The sequence below is a fragment of the Dendrobates tinctorius genome, unplaced genomic scaffold (genome assembly GCF_039654945.1).
Source record: "Dendrobates tinctorius isolate UK_male_01 unplaced genomic scaffold, ASM3965494v1 ptg000196l, whole genome shotgun sequence".
In the NCBI taxonomy this organism is placed as follows: domain Eukaryota; kingdom Metazoa; phylum Chordata; class Amphibia; order Anura; family Dendrobatidae; genus Dendrobates; species Dendrobates tinctorius.
The window spans coordinates 20,745,372-20,765,089 of record NW_027361863.1 but is presented as its reverse complement, the minus strand read 5'-3'; the positions used below and the strand labels follow the sequence as shown (position 1 = coordinate 20,765,089).

General features: G+C 43.9%; 1 protein-coding gene across 1 annotated transcript in view; it reads left to right on the top strand.

The window, feature by feature from the left end:
* Positions 1–19,718, top strand: part of LOC141056098 (uncharacterized) — a 61,115-nt gene that overhangs the window by 3,634 nt on the left and 37,763 nt on the right. Inside the window, exons 5-8 of the mRNA XM_073552753.1 lie at positions 1,090–1,186; positions 13,117–13,954; positions 14,387–14,405; positions 14,721–14,760. Coding sequence (XP_073408854.1) covers positions 1,090–1,186; positions 13,117–13,954; positions 14,387–14,405; positions 14,721–14,760 — 994 coding nt within the window. The remainder of the gene's footprint in view (positions 1–1,089; positions 1,187–13,116; positions 13,955–14,386; positions 14,406–14,720; positions 14,761–19,718) is intronic.

The window sequence follows — 19,718 nt, the reverse complement described above, 5'->3', positions numbered from 1 at the left end:
GCATTTGCCTTTTTTGCTGCTGCATCACACTGTTGACTCATATTCAGTCTGTGATCTATTAGTATACCCAAGTCTTTTTCACATGATTTATTATATTATGCATTGTTTTTATCTTACCCATAAACTATGTATTTGAACTTTATTAATCTGAAATAGATCATTTGGCAACATTTTCCCCATAAGTTTTGATTGACACTGTTTATGTTGCCGTACAATCCACTGTAAAATGGGGAAAAAAAAATAGCAATTCTAGCAATGTTTCAGGTTTTGTTTTTAAGATATTCATTGTCCACTAAACCTGATTCTCCAGGTCCATACAATTATGGCAGTACCAGACTTGTACAGTTTTATTATATACTTTATTGGTAAAAAAATATTCCAGAACTTTGTAAAAAAAAAAATTGTCTTGTGTTACCATTTGCTAAAGTCTGTACCATTTACCGTATATTTTTCCCACGGTCGAGCTGTGTGAGGACTCATTTTTTGCTCAGCAACCTGACTTGTACCATAAATCTTACATTTTTTGGGCATTCAGTGCTCAGTTTAAATATTTTTTTATTTTGATAGATCTGACTTTTTCGGATATGCTATTATTATGTTTTATTATATATATAATCTTTTATTTTAAAAATGGAAATGAGGGCCTGATTTAAAATAACTTTTTAACATTTGTTTTTTTGGACTTTTTTTTACTTCTCTGAAAGGACTTGATTGCGTTAGTAAATGCTGTTCTCAGAGATTGCCAGCAGTATTTAAATAGTTAATCAGCCACAAAGAAGGCTTAGCTTGAATGGCTCTTGTGATATAATCAGATGCCGGCTGTTTGACACAGCTCCCATCTGCCAGGTATGGTGTAGGCCCAACACCTGAGCCTGCTCCACAGATGCGCGCCCTGTGACATACAGCTGCGTCAGGGTGCACGAAGGGGTAAGTTACTTATAATTGACAAAATATTTACCTTTGCTTGACTATACAATTCAATGGAGTGTGGCTCAAAGGAAAACCAATGTGTTTAAACTTTCCACAAGGCGCCTGCAATTGCCGTATCTCGTGACTTTTACAATATTTATTTCATACTTTTTCAATCAGGATGAAGATCTGAACCATGATAATTTCCTATCCGTAATAAAAATCGAAGAGGTGGATGTCTGCGGAGAGGAGCGATATACGGAGGAGATTCCTACAGGTGAGCAAAGAAGAGTCGCTTAGGCTACATATATATATTTTTTTGTTAGAGAACCCGTCGCTGGAGATTGTAAACCCCAAAATGTCAGAAAATTAGTATTTTAAAACACTTTAGTTTTCTGATTTAGCGAGAGAACAAAGAGCTACTGAGATAATAACCTTTATTTTTATATAGCGCTAACATATTCCGCAGCGCTTTACAGTTTGCACACATTATCATCACTATCCCCCATGGAGCTCACAATCTAAATTCCCTATCAGTATGTCTTTGGAATTTGGGAGGAAACCCACACAAACACGGGGAGAACGTCCTTGCATCCTTGCAGATGTTGTCATGGGTGGGATTTGAACCCAGGACCCCAGCGCTGCAAGGCTAACCACTGAGCCACCGTGCTGGGGTATAGGCTATACCCCTGACGAAGGAGACTTATTCCGAAACGCGTCGGGGCGCGTTACTGAGGCATTCCGCATTATTTACATACAGACGGCTTACAGGTAAATATGTCCCCTCTTCACACTTTTTTGCATTTTTTAACCATTTTACATTGATTTCACATGTTTATTTGTGGATATAATTTATGTTGCACAATTGCACTTTAAGGCTATGTGCCCACGTAGCGTGTTAAAACGCACACCAAAAACCGGACTCCTTCCCAGAAATCGCGCGTTTTTTCCCCGCGCGATTTCACCGCGATTATGTCCGCGATTTTGCAGCGATTTTCGCGTGCGATATTCAAGCACTTTCCAAGCGATTTGAAGCATCGCTTGGAAAGTGATTGACAGGTTGGTCACACTCGTCAAACATAGTGTTTGACAAGTGTGACCAGGTTTTTACTATTGAGGCCGCATATGCAGCATCAATAGTAAAAGATAGGATGTTAAAAATGATAAAAAAAAATAAAAAATCGGGGTATATTTACCTTCCGGCGTCCCGCGCTGCATTCCCGGGCCTCAGCGTTCCCAGTAATGCGTTGCGAGACCTGTGATGAGGTAGTCTCGCGTTGCTATAGCGATCTCGCGAGACCGCTAGAGTCACGCGAGACTACGTCATTACAGGACCTTGTCGCAAGGCATTACTGGGAACGCTTAGGCCAGGAATGCAGCGCGGGACGCCGGAAGGTAAATATACCCCGATTTTTTATTTTTTATTCTTTTTTTACAGGGGTATGGTACCCAGGGCCTGGAGGACAGTCTCCTCTCCTCCACACCGTGGGTACCAACCGCACATGAGACGCTTAACCTCGCGCATGGTGGGCATAGCCATATGCGGGAAGTCAGCGATTCTCATGCATTCCTATGGGTGCGGAATTGCGGCAATTCTTTGCGATTCCACTGCGGAAAAAAGCGCAGCATTAGCACAGCATGTGCGGAATGCCATAGGAATGCATGGGGGGCGTTCTGTGCACGATTTTTAAACGTTTTCGCGCCGAAAATCGCGGCAAAAACGCTTAAAAATCGCTACGTGGGCACACAGCCTAATTCATACTTTTCATGCAAAAAGGTTTTTTATGTTTTATTTTATTTAATATTCTTGTTTATTTCTGGCCATTTACCTGGTTATATTTAATTAAGCCTATATCTTATGGGCATCTAAGATTCATGTATTTTAATATTAAGCTAATTTTCTGCAAACATGATCCCATGTATATTCAACTGCGGTCGCATGCCTTTTTAAATAATGCACGTTTATTATGTATGTTTTTGTGCCACTTTTTAATAAAGGCTATTTTTCAAATTAGCATTATTATTATTATCCATTTTTTTATAATTGAATCCTGCTAGTTTCTGTCTCCACCAATCTCAGTAGTTCTTTGTTCTCACGGTCATACCGGATGGTTTGCCATCTATTTTTTCAGAGGGAGTAAATATCTAGTATATATTTATATATATACGTGTTTTATTATTTTGTTATAATGTTATTGATATTACGCCCTCTTGCTTAATTCTGATTTAACGAGTTGATTACCGGCGACATGATTTTTCAGATCTGTACAATCACAGCCTTTGATGCGGGATCACACACTGAGGCCGCATCTTTCCTTGCACTTGATGGTTAATTTAACAGCCCCGAGTGGATCTGACAGCAGCATTTTACACACACAGACAGGTGGCGCGTCATTGATCCTGCCCATCGGCACACCCGTCACTTTGATCATAGGGCATCGATGGAATGTCACGACAGCTGGAGTTCAGCTAAAGACCCCCCCGTGCCTATCATCACGATCTTCCTGTGAACGTCAGCTCATAGCCGGCATTCATAGGAGATTGTGATTTTTGCTATACATAACGGTGCTGAAGCCCTGCTTTGTATAGCGCAGGCGCAGCTTCAAGTCTTCTAAGGAGACTATTAAATAAGGTAAAAAGTAAAAACACAAATTTTAAAAAATATATAAAAAACACAAGTTCAAATCAAACCCTTTTACCCCATTAAAAATAAAATAATATATAAAAAAATACATATATTTGGTATTGCGGCGTTCAGAAATGTTTGATCTATCAAAATATTCAATAAGTTAATCTGATCCATAAACGGGGTAACGCAGGAAAAAAAAATAAAAAAAACAGAATGACCTTTTTTTGGTCACTGCAACATTGCAAAAAAAATAAAAATAAATAAAAGATCAAAACATTGCATCTACCCCAAAATGGTATCAGTAATAATATCAGCTCAAGGCACAAAAAATAGATCTGTACCCAACCCCAGATCTTGAAACATGGAGGCGCTATGAGTCGTAGAAAATGGCGACAAAAGCTACATTCTTTTGGACAAAATTCTGATTTTTTTTTTTTCACTACTTAAATAAAAAAAAAATAAACATGTTTGGTATCTGCGTACTCGTACTGACCTGGGGAATCATATTGCAGGTCAGTTTTACTATAAATTGAGCATGGTACCGTATTTTTCGGACTATAAGCGTGGTGGCAGCAGGAGTCAGGCGATTCTTCCCGTGGTCCTGGTCCGACGCTGCAGGGCGATGATGGTGGGGCTTGTGCGACGGTGCTCGGTGGTGCCGGGGGCTCCGGTGACATTTTCAGAAAGCCCGCACTTCAATTGCCTCGATGCCGTGGCCTTCGGTAAAATCGCTGCTGGAGGCTGCGCATGCACAGATTGAGTTTAGACTCCGAGATCTCGTCTCCCAAGATCTCGTTGCCGAGATCTCAATCTGCGCCTGGGGAGTCAATTTGGTCTCTGGGAAAATGGCCGCCAGAGGTGGCACATGCGCAGATTGAGATCGCTGCTCCGAGATCTCGTCTCCTGATAGAGGCGTGCCCTGCACAGACAGCATTGTCCCAAATGCTGATGCCCTCCGTTCTGGCTTATCTTAGTATGCGGGCCTAGCCTCTGCAGGTACACAGGCTGATCAGGGAGCAGGCAATGTCAGTGAGGAGCGCAGGCACTGGTAAGATGGCCTCTGCTCCTCCTTCCACCGCCCCCTGCACTCATCCACAGTTCGTCCGGTTTCTGGAAGAGGCACCTCTCTGCTTATCTTGGCGGCCGCCCCTTCTCCTTACATGGGCACCCAGAATGTGTGCTGATGCGGGCCCTCCAAAGTTCAGCACCTGAGCTGCTCTATGAGCCTGCAGGGCCATGGTCTGCAGGGGTGCTTCCAGGCCTCTCACCGGTGGTAAGCTCCACACCATCAGGACCGACTTCAGGGGCTTCCACGTCGGTCAGAGGGTTTACTGTTATGAATGAGTCACCGTAGGAGGCAAAAGCAGAAATACAAGCTAAGTCCAGAAAACCAGAGAAGTTGGCAACTATCAGATTGCAGAACCCTGAACCTATCAACACAACTAGCAGTAGCCGTGGGGGGTTCCTACGATGCCCTAGACCCCTCGATCACAGCCGGAGAAATACATAGGCCTAAAGAAAGAAAGGGGAAATCTAAACTGCCCCAGAGCAGACCCCAAAGCAATAGGCAGCCCCCAACGTATAATGACGGTGAAGCAAGATGAAAATACTAACACAGACAGAAAGATAGACTGAGCAAAGACGGGGCCCAAAACTACCTAGATAGGAAAGGACAGGAAGGCTGCTGTCTGCAATCTGCCAAAACCCTATCAAAGACATAAGCCAACCAGCTGATATGAAAAAGGCCCTGAAGCAGCTAGGCTTCAAAAACTGAATCAGCACTCAGGTATTTTCAGAAGACAGAGCTAAATGAATTCAGCACACCCCAGCAGGGAATGGCAGAAATCCAGAAAAACAAAGCAAAAACAAAGTCAAAGCACAAAAGCAAAAGGCCGAGCAGCAAACTTAGCTTTGGAGGAGCAGGAATTCAGACTGGTCTCCAAGGATCCCACAGAGAAATCACCCGCAGTGCAGAAGGGCGTCGGCAGCATTACATCCAGTCCGTAACTCCACTCAGCCTGTCACAATCATCAGCCTCAGGTGTTTGACAATCAGGCTCACTACCTTTCTTTACCAGAAGAGGGAGTTCCTCGGGCCTCAGTAATGAAGGGGAAAATGAACTCACAACAGTACCTCCCCCTTGAGGAGGGGTCACCGAACCCTCAACTATGCCACCAGGGCGATCAGGGTGAGCCCGATGAAAGGCACGCACCAATCGTTTGGCATGAATATCAGAGGCGGAGACCCAGGAATTATCCTCCTGACCATAACCCTTCCACTTAACCAAATACTGGAGTCTCCGTCTAGCCAGACGGGAATCCAGTACTTTCTCTACCTCATACTCCATGTTACCTTCAACCAATACAGGGTCTGGAGGTGCCACCCCCGGAACAACATGTTCAACAAACCTCTTCAACAAAGATTTATGGAACACATTATGAATTTTAAATGTGACAGGAAGAGCCAAACGAAAAGAGACCGGATTAATAATCTCCACAATCTTGTAAGGTCCAATAAATCTAGGCTTAAACTTAGGAGAAGCCACCTTCATAGCAATATTTTTTGATGATAACCACACCATATCACCAACCTTAAACTGGGGACCAATGGTCCTATGTCGGTTGGAAAACCGCTGGGCCTTCTCCTGGGAGAGAGATAACTTATCCACCACTTGGTCCCAGATCTGGTGCATTCTCTCCACCACAGTGTCAACACCTGGGCAGGCAGAGGGCTCCACCTGCCCTGAAGAAAATCGAGGATGAAACCCAAAGTTACAAAAAAAAGGTGACATCAAAGTGGCAGAACTAGCTCTATTATTCAAAGCAAATTCGGCCAAGGGCAAAAATGAAACCCAATCATCCTGATCAGCAGAAATAAAACATCTCAAATATGACTCCAAGGTCTGGTTTGTTCTCTCTGTCTGCCCATTGGTCTGAGGGTGAAAAGCAGAGGAGAAGGACAACTGAATTCCCAGCCTGGAAGAGAAAGTTCTCCAAAATCTAGACACAAACTGCACTCCTCTGTCAGATACAATGTTCTCAGGAATCCCGTGCAAACGAACCACCTGTTGTAAAAACAGGGGCACCAACTCAGAGGAAGACGGCAACTTAGGGAGTGGTACAAGATGAACCATCTTAGAGAACCTATCACAAATCACCCAAATAACAGTCATCCTCTGAGAGACAGGCATATCAGAGATGAAATCCATTGAAATATGGGTCCATGGCCTCTTGGGGACAGGCAAAGGCATCAACAACCCACTAGAGCGAGAACACGATTTAGACCGGGAGCACGTCCCTCAGGACTGCACAAAATTCCTGACATCACGAGACAAGGAGGGCCACCAAAAAAAACGACTCACCAGATCTCTAGTACCAAAAATACCTGGATGACCAGCCAAAGCAGAGCAATGAACTTCAGACATCACTCTCTTCTTCCACTGGTCAGGAACATACAACTTTCCACTGGGACAACGCTCAGGTTTGTCCTCCTGGAACTCTTCCAGAGCACGTCTCAAATCGGGCGAGATGGCAGAAAGAACTACCCCTTCGCCTAAGATGGTAGCAGGCTTGGTCACCACAGGAGAATCAGCAAGGAAGCTCCTAGAGAGGGCGTCTGCCTTGACATTCTTTGTTCCAGGAAGAAAAGAAACCACAAAATCAAAATGTGTAAAAAACAAGGCCCACCTAGCCTGTCTAGGGTTCAAGCGCTTAGCCGACTCTAGGTAAATCAAATTCTTGTGGTCAGTGAGGACCACGACTTGATGCTTAGCTCCCTCCAACCAATGTCTCCACTCCTCAAATGCCCATTTCATGGCCAACAGTTCCCTATTCCCCACATCATAGTTACGTTCAGGGATTCATTTTAGATGTTACAGGATCCTTTTGGGACAAAACAGCTCCTGCACCAATCTCAGAAGCATCCACCTCTACCTGGAATGGAAGTGAGACATCAGGTTGCCGCAAAACAGGGGCGGAGGTGAATCTTCGCTTCAACTCCTGAAAGGAAGAAACAGCCTCCGGAGACCAATTTAACACATCAGCACCCTTTTTAGTCAAATCAGTCAATGGCTTGGCAATACTAGAAAATTTTGCTATAAATTTCCGATAAAAATTAGCAAAACCCAAAAACTTCTGGAGGGCCTTCAAAGAAGTGGGCTGAACCCAATCGTGAATGGCCTGTACCTTGGCCGGGTCCATTTCAATAGTTGATGGGGACAAAATAAATCCCAAAAAAGAAATCCTCTGTACTCCAAAAAGGCATTTAGATCCCTTGACATACAGGGAATTCTCCCTCAAGATCCGGAACACAGTCCGAATATGTTCCACATGAGAATCCCAATCCTTGGAGAAGATCAAAATATCATCCAGATAGATAATCAAAAATTTATCGACAAAATCTCGGAAAATATCGTTCATGAAGCACTGGAAGACAGAAGGGGCAATAGTGAGCCCAAAAGGCATCAGCAGGTACTCAAAATGTCCCTCCGGAGTATTAAACGCCGTCTTCCATTCATCCCCATGCTTAATGCGAATAAGATTATACGCCCCCCTGAGGTCAAGCTTGGTAAACCAGCAAGCACCTTTAACTCTGGAGAATAGATCAGAAATCAGGGGTAACGGATACTGATATTTAACAGTAATTTTGGTGAGGGCACGATAATCAATACAAGGTCTTAATGATCCATCCTTTTTGGCTACAAAAAAAAAAACCGGCACCCAAGGGTGACGAGGATGGTCTAATATGACCCTTCTCCAACGCCTCCTTAATATAGGATCGCATAGCCTCGTGCTCGGGTACAGATAAATTGAAGAGCCGACCCTTGGGAAATTTACACCCCGGGCTCAGTTCAATTGCACAGTCATAACTCCTATGAGGAGGCAGAGACGCAGACTCATTCTCACTAAATACATCATAAAAGTCCGCCAAATAATCAGGAACATCATGCGACTGAGGAGAGGTGGAAAACACCGGAGCCTCACTAAAGGCACACCGACAACCCCAACTCACCACAGACACAGATTTCCAATCCAAAACTGGATTATGAATCTGTAACCAGGGAAACCCCAGAACAACAGTGTCATGCAGATTATGCAACACCAGAAATCTGCAATTTTCTTGATGGTCTGGGGAGACCCGCATTACCACCTGGGTCCAAAACTGGGGTTTATTTTTAGCCAAAGGAGTAGCATCAATTCCCCTCAAAGGGATAGGCGTCTGCAGAGGTGTCATCGGAAATCCACAACGTTTAGCAAAATCCAAGTCCATTAGGTTTAGGGCTGCTCCCGAATCCACAAACGCCTTGGCGGAAAATGTGGACAGGGAGCAGATCAGAGTAATAGCCAGAAGAAACTTAGGTTGAACACCCCCAACAGAAAACGTGTGTGCAAAGCGTTTCTCTCGTTTGGGACAGACAGAAATAATATGCGAGGCATCTCCACAGAAAAAACACAACTTATTACGCCTTCTGAACTCCTGACGCTGCTCTCTGGAAAAAACTCTATCACATTGCATAGGTTCAGACATTTGTTTAACAGGTGGCAACACCTCTCATGCAGCTTTGCGTTCGCGCAAACGCCGATCAACCTGAATGGCTAATGACATAGAATCGTCAAGACCAGAGGGAACAGGAAATCCCACCATAGTATCTTTTACGGCTTCTGACAACCCCTTCCGAAAGAGAGCAGCCAAGGCATTATCATTCCAGGTAGTAAGTACTGCCCACTTTCGGAATTTTTGACAGTACAATTCTGCAGAATCACGACCCTGGCTCAGTGCCAGCAGGGTCTTTTCAGCCTGATCAATGGCACTAGGTTCGTCATACAACAACCCCAAAGCTTGAAAGAATGCGTTCACATTAGTCAGAATAGGATCATCTGGTTTCAAAGAAAACGCCCAATCCTGGGGATCGCCACGCAGCAAAGAGATGACAATTTCAACCTGCTGCGCGGAGCTCCCCGACGAGTCAGGATTCAAGGCAAAAAAAAATTTACAATTATTTTTGAAATTCAAAAATTTAGACAGATCCCCAAAAAATACTTCAGGTGTAGGAATCTTTGGTTCAGCAGCATGTGAATGAGCAAGGTAGGCGGAAATTCCCCGCACTTCCGCAGCGAGCTGCTTCACACGATCAGACAATTGCTTTATCTCCATTGAGAGAAAAAAAAATTTCCCCCTACGGCCTCAGAGATATAGAGGAAAAAATATACACTTTTTTTTTTTTTTTTTTACAATTCTTTCCTGCTATTGAGTACCCTAGGATCTGCGGTATGGCTGGTGATTCTGTTATGAAAAAGTCACCGTAGGAGGCAAAAGCAGAAATACAAGCTAAGTCCAGAAAACCAGAGAAGTTGGCAACTATCAGATTGCAGAACCCTGAACCTATCAACCCAACTAGCAGTAGCCGTGGGGGGTTCCAACGATGCCCTAGACCCCTCGATCACAGCCGGAGAAATACATAGGCCTAAAGAAAGAAAGGGGAAATCTAAACTGCCCCAGAGCAGACCCCAAAGCAATAGGCAGCCCCCAACGTATAATGACGGTGAAGCAAGATGAAAATACTAACACAGACAGAAAGATAGACTGAGCAAAGACGGGGCCCCAAAACTACCTAGATAGGAAAGGACAGGAAGGCTGCTGTCTGCAATCTGCCAAAACCCTATCAAAGACATAAGCCAACCAGCTGATATGAAAAAGGCCCTGAAGCAGCTAGGCTTCAAAAACTGAAACAGCACTCAGGTATTTTCAGAAGACAGAGCTAAATGAATTCAGCACACCCCAGCAGGGAATGGCAGAAATCCAGAAAAACAAAGCAAAAACAAAGTCAAAGCACAAAAGCAAAAGGCCGAGCAGCAAACTTAGCTTTGGAGGAGCAGGAATTCAGACTGGTCTCCAAGGATCCCACAGAGAAATCACCCGCAGGGCAGAAGGGCGTCGGCAGCATTATATCCAGTCCGTAACTCCACTCAGCCAGTCACAATCATCAGCCTCAGGTGTTTGACAATCAGGCTCACTACCTTTCTTTACCAGAAATGGGAGTTCCTCGGGCCTCAGTAATGAAGGGGAAAATGAACTCACAACAGTTTACTGTAGCTAACAGATGTCCGCAGGTCTTCTTAGAGGGCTGGATGGAGCAGATATTCGGTGGATTGTAGGGGAGCTCTCCTCCGCGTGTCTGCTCCTGTCAGCTTCCATACACGCCCCGTTAAAGGGTCAATATTGGCTTTTAATCTATGTGCACACGTCCAGAATTCCTGTGTATTTTATGCGTTTTTGCCGCATTTTTTCGGCGCGCAAACATGGTGAAAATGCATAATATAAGCAACCCATTGTATTCAATGACATTCCGCACATGCTGTGCTAATGCTGCGTATTTTTCCACGGCAAAATCGCGTTGCGGAAAAATACGCAGCATGCTCATTCTTTGTGCGGAATCGCGGGAATTCCGCACACATAGGAATGCATTGTTCTGCTTACTTTCCGCATGTGGCTGTGCCCACCATGCGCAAAGTAAGTGGAAAATGTGCAGATAGTATCCACGGTGTGGAGGAGAGGAGATTCTCCTCTGGGCTCTGGGTACCATATCCCTGTAAAAAAAATGAATTAAAATAAATAAAAATTGTGTTATTCTCACCTTCCGGCGTCCCCCGCAGCGTTCCCAGGCCTCAGCGATGCTCCCGGCAACTCCCGTTCCCAGTGATGCCTTGCGACAATGACCTTAGATTACGTAGCGGTCTCGAGAGACCGCTACAGTTTCGCGAGACTGCTACGTCATCAAAGGTCATTGTTGCAAGGCATTACTGGGAACGGGACTTGGCGGGAGAATCGCTGAGGCCTGGGAACGCTGCGGGGGACGCCGGAAGGTGAGAATAACACGATTTTTAAATTTTTAAAATTTTTTTGACTTTATATCTTTTAACTACTGATGCTGCATAGGCGGCCTCAATAGTAACAAGTTGGTCACACTCGTCATACACTATGTTTGACGAGTGTGACCAACCTGGCAATCAGTTTTCCAAGCGTTGCTACAGATCACTTGGAAAACGCTAAAATTCTGCAAGATAATTACGCTTGCAAATCGCTAGTTAAAACACGGGAAATACGCGGGAATTACGCATGCGGATTTCTCGCGGCATAGAATTGCGGAATTCCCGTGGGAATTCTGGACGTGTGCACATAGCCTTAAGATTGCTGAATGAAAATGCTCACTATGAATGACTTAGGCTAGTTTCACATTAGCGTTTACGGGCGCAGCGTCGGGCTGCGCACGGCCGCGGCTAAGCCCCGCCCCTGCCACACCTCCGCCGATAGCTCCGCCTACGGACGCATGATGCTGCATGCGTCCTGCGTCCCCTATCTTTAGCACTGGGGACGCAGGCCGAGCACAGGTATGCGTTTGGCGGCGCATGCGTCCTTTTGATGCTGCGCCGACCAGTGCCTAATGCAGCATGTGCACTGCGGATTTTGTTTTACATAGCCTATAATGCTACTGTACATCACCTGCAGTTCTGCTGCGAATCTGCAGCAGAATCCGCACCGTGTGCACATAGCCTGACACCTGCAGTGTGAGGCTTCCTTCCCACAATGAGTGTTAGGTGAGTTTTTGATGTTGCAGCATTTCTGCATCAATTTTTTTCATTGTTTTATTACATTTTTGATCCCGCAGTTTTTGTCTCTTTTTTTGGTATGTCATGTTTTATATATAAAGCTGCTTTGTTTTTGATACTTCCTGCTATTTGGCTCTGACAAAACTTTGATTAAGTTTTCTCTACCTGCGGATTTTCCGAATCCAATGCGAGACTGTGGGGAAAATCTGCATATAAAACTCAATGTACTCACAAGAGAAATGATGTTGTGGATTACAAACACGCACCGAAGTTCAGCTTTTACAGCGGGAAAAAAAGGCACGGTGAGCATGAGAGATCCTGTCCACTTTGCTGCAAGTATAAAACATTGCCATATTTTGCTAAGCGAAACTACGCCTAGTCCAAAACACATCAAAACTCACCCTGAGAACTTAATCTTACAGGAAAAAAATCGACTTATTAAGGCGGGCTAGTTAAATGAGGTCGGTCCGGTCCGATGGGCAGTGTTTTGGATCTTTGCTGCCTCCCCATCCTTGGCCGCCTTCCGCAGTTTTTCATGAATAGGAGTAGGTGTCCGCCATCTTTCGCGTGTGCGCTAAGCATTCTTGGCTATGCTTTGCCCAAACCTTACTGTGCACGCGCCGGTTAACTAGGCCCCGGAACACAGCAAAATACTTCCAAGGCTTAGTTAACCGGCGCATGCGCAGTAAGGCTTTGCCCGCAGTAGGGCAAAGCATACTGCGCGAGCCAAGAATGCTTAGCGCACGCGCGAAAGATGGCGGACACCTACTCCTATTGATGAAAAAACTGCGGACGGCGGCCAAGGATGGTGAGGCGGCAAAGATCCGAAACACCGCCCATCGGACCGGACCGACCTCATTTAACTAGCCCGCCAAAACCAGGTGACAGATTCCCTTTAAGTCCAAAAAAAACACTTAAAATTATATAGTAATTTTATTTAAAAATGATAAAAATATTTTTTATTCTGTGCAGATGACATCACCAGGAGCTCAAAAGAACATCGAATATCTTCAAATTTTAAAGATGATGATTCTGGTATCACACGAGATGCACAAGAAGGATGTTCCATCAGTCCAGATAAAGCCTCAGCCCTTCACAGCCAATATCAATCATCTGATCCTTTCAAACAGTTTGTTTCCTCTCATCTACCGCAGATTATTGGGGAAAAAGAAATTTACAGAAGTGGTGTTGAACTTCAAATATGTCACAAAGAAGAAAAGCCGTTTATGTGCTTGGAATGTGGGAAATGTTATAGCTATAAATCAAGTCTTATTAAGCATAAGAGAGTTCACACAGGGGAGAAGCCATATTCATGTTCAAATTGTGGGAAATCTTTCCACCAGAAATCAAATTTTGAAATGCATCAGAGAATTCACACAGGGGCAAAGCCATATTCCTGTTCAGAATGCGAAAAATGTTTTTCAAATCAATCCAATCTTAGAAAACATCAAAGAAGTCACTTAGGGGAGAAGCCTTTTTCATGTTCAGAATGTGGGAAATGTTTCAGCCAGACATCAAATCTAGTTGTACATCAAAGGACTCACACAGGAGTGAAGCCATACTCTTGCTCAGAATGTAAGAAATCTTTTGCGTATCAGTCAAGTCTTGTGAAGCATAAAAGAATTCACACAGGGGAGAAGCCGTATTCATGCTTAGAATGTGGGAAATATTTTTCAAGGAAATCAAATCTTACTAAACATGAGAGAGGTCACACAGGAGTGAAGCCACACTTATGTTCAGAATGTGGGAAATGTTTTACAGATCAATCAAATCTTGTTAAACACGAAAAAAGTCACAAAGAGGAGAAGCTGTAATGATGAAAATTATGTTTTAACCAGAAATTTCATTTTTTATACATGAGAAAAGTCACCCAGAGTAAAAGACACTTTTTTTGTTTTCACAATGTGGGAAATGTTTTTCATTGTAAGCATCAAAAATTCCTAAAGGGATGTTGCCATTTTCTCTTTATTTTTGCATACAAGAAAAAGAGATTTAGAGAACAAAAGGATGATTGAAAAAAATGTAATTATCAATGAACCTCTATCTAAAAAGGAAATAGAATCCAGATAATACCGCTGTGTATAACATGGACATAAAACATCTGGCATTAATACATGGTATATAACTGTCTCATACCTTGTTACCAATCGATAGCAAAAGTCTTATTAAAACCTTTACTAGTATCAAAACGTATATTAATAAAACATGTCTTGTTTGGCTCTGTCTCCCTTTAATTTTTTAGGTGTCAGGTGATTGTCAAGGTGAGGGAGAGCTGGTAGAAATTTGTAGCCCATTTCCTTACTGCTTTCTTTTGGTCAAGTTTTTGGTGCCCATAGCAGTTTTTGATTTGCACCAAATTCTTCTTTTAATTTGTGTTTTTATTGAAGTCTATTTTATGTCTTCCCCTTTTTTTTATATGTTGTGGATGTGGTTTTGGATCCCCGAGACTTTTGTGGCCGATTCTTCAATTGCTACTTTTTAAAAAGTCACAACACTTTTGCCCAAACGCAGTCTAGGCCACCACTGGAGCAATTGGTGTACGCCTGAAATTATCACACGGCTTTGTGACATTTTAGCAGAAGATACGACTGTGTGCTCGTAAAAGATGCAAACAAGGTAAAACACAAAAATAAAGAGCATACTGTATTTTTTGGACTATAAGACGCAACCTAAATTTTCAGGATGAGAATAGGGATAAAAAATTGAATGGGTCAAATAGGGGTCCATCTTACAGTCTGAATTCAGCTCACCTTATGTAGGGGGGGCGCACCAGTGGTTAAGCGGGGTCCTAGGAGGTGTTCGTAGGTGCGACACTGCAGGGTGTTTGGTGCTGCTGGGGCTCCGCTGACATTTTGTGAAAGCCTGCACTTTCATGGTTTCAATGAGGTGAGGTTCGGGAAAATTGGCTGCCAGAGGCAGCGCATGCGCAGACTTCAATCTTGGAAGCAAAGATCTTAATCTGCTCATGCGCCGTCTCCAGCAGCCATTTTCTATGAGCCCACAGCATTGAAACCATGGAAGTGAAGGGGCTTTTACAGAATGTTGGCAAAGCCCTTGCACCGCCGTGCACACAGCCCACCCCCTCCTTCCAGCTCAGGGCCTGCAGCATCGTCCGCAGTATCGCCCGACTCCTGCCACTGCTGCCCCCCCGGTAAGGCCTCTTTCACACTTCAGTTTTTTGCCATCAGTCAAAATCCGCCAAAATTTGAAAATGGCGGATCCGCAAAAAATGGAAACAAAACGGATGCAAACTGATGGAACGGATCTGTTTTGTTGAGGATCCGCCATACCGATTTTACTGCGGATCCTCAACAAAACGGATCCGTTCCATCAGTTTGCATCCGTTGGATCCGTTTTCTTGCGGATCCGTTTTTCCACTCCTCCAAAATGGGATGCTCCCAAATATGATTGGCTCTTGGAAAATGCTCTCAAATGTGATTGGATGCTGGAAACTAGGGAGAAATATATCTAGGGTGTTGTGATACAATTTCTTTGAAAGGTTTTAGAGCTAGTGGCAGCGATAGAAGGAGTTAGTGCGAGTCTGGAAGGAGTTATTGCGAGTATTGACAGCTTCTGTGTGGAATTGGATCTTCACTTGAATCGGTTGGCAATTATTGCTATCGAGAGAGAAAAGAAGACTGCGAATCCTGCGTATGAGGAGACGGCGCCAGTGGATTCATCCCATTAATGCGCAGAGGTTCACCCGTGGCGTTTTTTCCACACTGTACCTGGAATTGAGGGAGAATCCGGACAAGTTCTTCAACTACGTGCGCATGCGGATGGAATTCTTTGAGATATTGGTGGATCGTGTTGGAGAACAAATCCGGAGAAGGGACACCTACATGCGGTTTTCTATATCACCGGCGGAGCGTTTGATGGTGACCCTTCGGTAAGTTATCTACCTTTTAAAATGTTTCAGATTCTGCAGGCTTTTATTGTTATGTTATGGCTTGTAGTTTGTATTAATTTTACTTTTTTTCCCTTTTTTTAAGATTCCTGGCAACTGGAGAATCCTTCACCTCCCTCCATTTCCAGTTCCGGATTGGGATTTCCACTATTGCTGGAATTGTACAACAGACCTGCCGGGCATTATGGGATTCTCTACAGGAGGAATACATCCCAGAGCCAACACAGGAGAGTTGGCTGGAGATTGCAGAGAAGTTTCAAGAAATCTGCCAGTTTCCAAACTGCATCGGTGCCGTGGATGGCAAGCATATCAGGATTGTGAAACCTATGGGATCTGGTTCACAGTTTTACAACTATAAAAAAAACTTTTCTATTGTGCTTATGGCCATTTCGGATGCAAACTGCAAATTCATTGCCGTGGACATTGGTGCATACGGTCGTTCTAATGACTCTCAGGTGTTCAAGATTTCCACCATGGGCCGTCGCTTGTATGGAGACAATTTTAACTTCCCACCTCCAAGACCACTCCCTGGAACAACAGGCCCACCAATGCCTTTTGGGTGCGTTGGCGACGATGCTTTTCAACTTTCAAAACACCTACTGAAGCCATATGGTAGTCGTGGATTAACACACCAGAAAAGAATCTATAACTATCGGTTAACCAGAGCGCGCAGAGTGGTGGAGTGCGCGTTTGGAATTTTAACTGCCAAATGGAGAGTCCTGTTAACGGCCATGAAAATGAAAACAGAGACTGTGGATGAGGTGGTAAAGGCCTGTGTAATCCTGCACAATTTTGTCCTTTCAAAGGAACCAGTTTCCATCGATAAAAATGTGTATGAAACCACCTTGTGGGATTATGAGCAGCAAACTTTTCGGAGTACTGGTTCAGTGGCAAGAATTAGGGATACCTTTGCAGATTATTTTGTTACACCAGAGGGACAAGTGGACTGGCAAGATGACATGATATAATTTTCTTCATACCAATTGTGAGTAATTTTTTTTTTTTTTTTATCTGAAATTTTACCAAGTGTTTGCTTTGCACAAGCATTGTGTTTTACCATGTGATTTGGTTAGTTTTACACTTTGCAGTGTTACCAATTGTTGGGTACCAAGCGTAAAGTTACCAAGTGTTGTGTACCAAGCGTTTTACACTTTGAAATGTTCACAAGTGTTGGTTATCAAATGTTGTGCTACCAAGTGTTTTTTGGTACCTTGTACACCACCGGTGTACTGTGAAATATTACCGTGTGTTGTGTTAACAAGTGTTGTGTTACCAAGTGTTGTGTTTACCTTTTACACCACTGGTGTAATTTGAATAAAGAAGCAAAAAATAAACATCACAATAAAGTTTTTTGAAAAAAAAACAGTTTATTTCTGACAATTTGTATTAACTGTATTTTTTTCTTAACTTTTTTTGTAACTTTTTTTGGTATATTACCTTTTTGGTAACTTTTTTTTGGTATAATACACTTTTTTTTAATTTTTTTTGGTATATTACCTTTTTTTAATTTTTTTTTTGGTATATTACAACAGAAAAATTACAAACTATGATAATGTTGGGTGGAGATAGTATTGGAGGGGGGGTTAACAGGGTTGACCACATCGAGGGGGGGGGGTAGGGGACTGGGGAGGGAGTTGGTGAGGACCAGAAGTGGAAGGGGGGTTTAACACATGTGGTTGGGACGGGAGTGGATGGACAGACGAGGTTTGTGGGTACATTGAAGGTGTATGTGGGGGTGGGTATGGCGAGGGCATTGGGGTATAATGCAATGGGGAAGGTAGGTACTGGGAAGAATGGAATGGGGAACTAGAGAAAGGAGAGGGAGTGGTAGGAGGAGGGACGGCTGTGTGATGGATGGTGGTGGAAGGATGGACGGGGGAAGGATGGACTGTGGAAGGATAGACGGGGAGGATGGACTGTGGAAGGATGGACAGGGGGAGGATGGACAGGGGGAGGAAGAGATGCTTCAGCAAGCACTTCCACTAGAGCATTCTGACAGGCTTGCGTCACACGCATCTGCTGGTGAGTACTTAAACCTTCCATTTGCCGGACAACAGATTGAAAAAGGTATGTCTCGGTGTCTGGTTTGATTCTAAACTCATCTGTTCCATGTATCTTCTGAGTTCCATGATACTTTGATTGATCATGGTCAACCCAGAAGATAACCGTTCTCCATAAGTTTGGAAACCGTGTTGAACAGTTGAGTTTAGACTCAAACAGTCAGACAAGGTCAGCCTTTCCTGACTCCTCAGACGCTGCCGGCCAGAACCAAAAGTTGGTCGAGATGTTGCGGCAGTGTCTGAGGGGTGGGGAACAGGGAACAAGTCGTCACCAGCAGCTTCATGTGATGAAGTCTGCCCTGCTGCTCCAGTGCTGGTGGAGGGGATAGAGGGATCAGACAAGAGGGTAGGTACAGAGGGGTCGGATACCTCGATGTGGTCACCGGGGGCGGTCTCACTAGGGATCACTCCAGAGGGACGCAACTCTGATGCAGACTCCTGAGTGCTGCAGATGGTGCTTAAAAAAAAAGAAGAAAAAAATGTATATTAAAAATATTGATATTTAATTTAAGTCTGCTGAAAAAAAAATTGGTTAAACATTTCTACTACAGGAATTGTTTGGGGAATATTTACCTTCTGCACGCCATTGTAGATCGCAGGAACGCCAGGGCTTTGTAGTTTTTGTACTGGGGTCCCCGGCGTCCTCCCGACGATCCACTCGGGGTCTGAATCTCTTTGTTGTAGTCCCTCTTGAAGCGATCCCGGAGTGACCGCCACCGTGTGATAACCCTGTCACCTGTAAAGCAAAAAAAAAAAAAGGTTTAGTATTCAACACACTTCACATGCTGGAAATATAAGTTACTGAAGTTGTAATACTTACGCACAAAATCCCTGGCCCTTGCATTGAGTTCCTCCCAGTTGTCAATAACTGAAGAACAGACTTCATCCCAGAGCCGTCGGGTGGTTGGTTGGTCGGCATGAAGACGGTTTGCCATGTTCCACAGCGGCTCCCGGATTTCCACCTCATGGATGAGGTCATCAGTATCAATAATGACACCCTCCTCCTGATGTCTGCGGGGAGCACGCTGTGAAACCTGTGAAGATAAAAAACAAGACAAAAAGCAAAAAATTACATTATATTCAAACACATGATGTTCATTTAAACAATTATCAAAATAGGGTTACTTACCGTTTGCCGACCACCAGAGGCATCACCTTGATGACCCTGGGATGTCCTGGGAGTCACTCTAGTGCGGGCACTGGATTCTGAAGACTGTGGGAGAAAAAAAAAAAATGTTTGGATGGATGCGTAGTTATGGTGTGTGCACTGTGATGAATGTTTGTGTTGGGTGTAGCATTATGTATCTGTGTATGTGCTAAACTTACAATCTGCGCACCCCCTCCGTGTGTCTCTCCACCCTGCACGTCTCCTCCTGGAAGCTCCTCTGAATCAGCTTCCTGTTAAAACATAATAGGATAGTGTTTTTAACCACAAAAAAATTATTTTAAATAAAAAAACACAGCTCGCTGATGATGTGAGGGGGAGCTTTCAGGAGAAGACATTACGGCTTGGGGCAGCTGCGTTGCTTCCTGAACTGATCTGCAAGTATAAACACACTTGTTAAGCTACTATACAAAGTATCATAATAAGCTTTCAGGCTTTTATA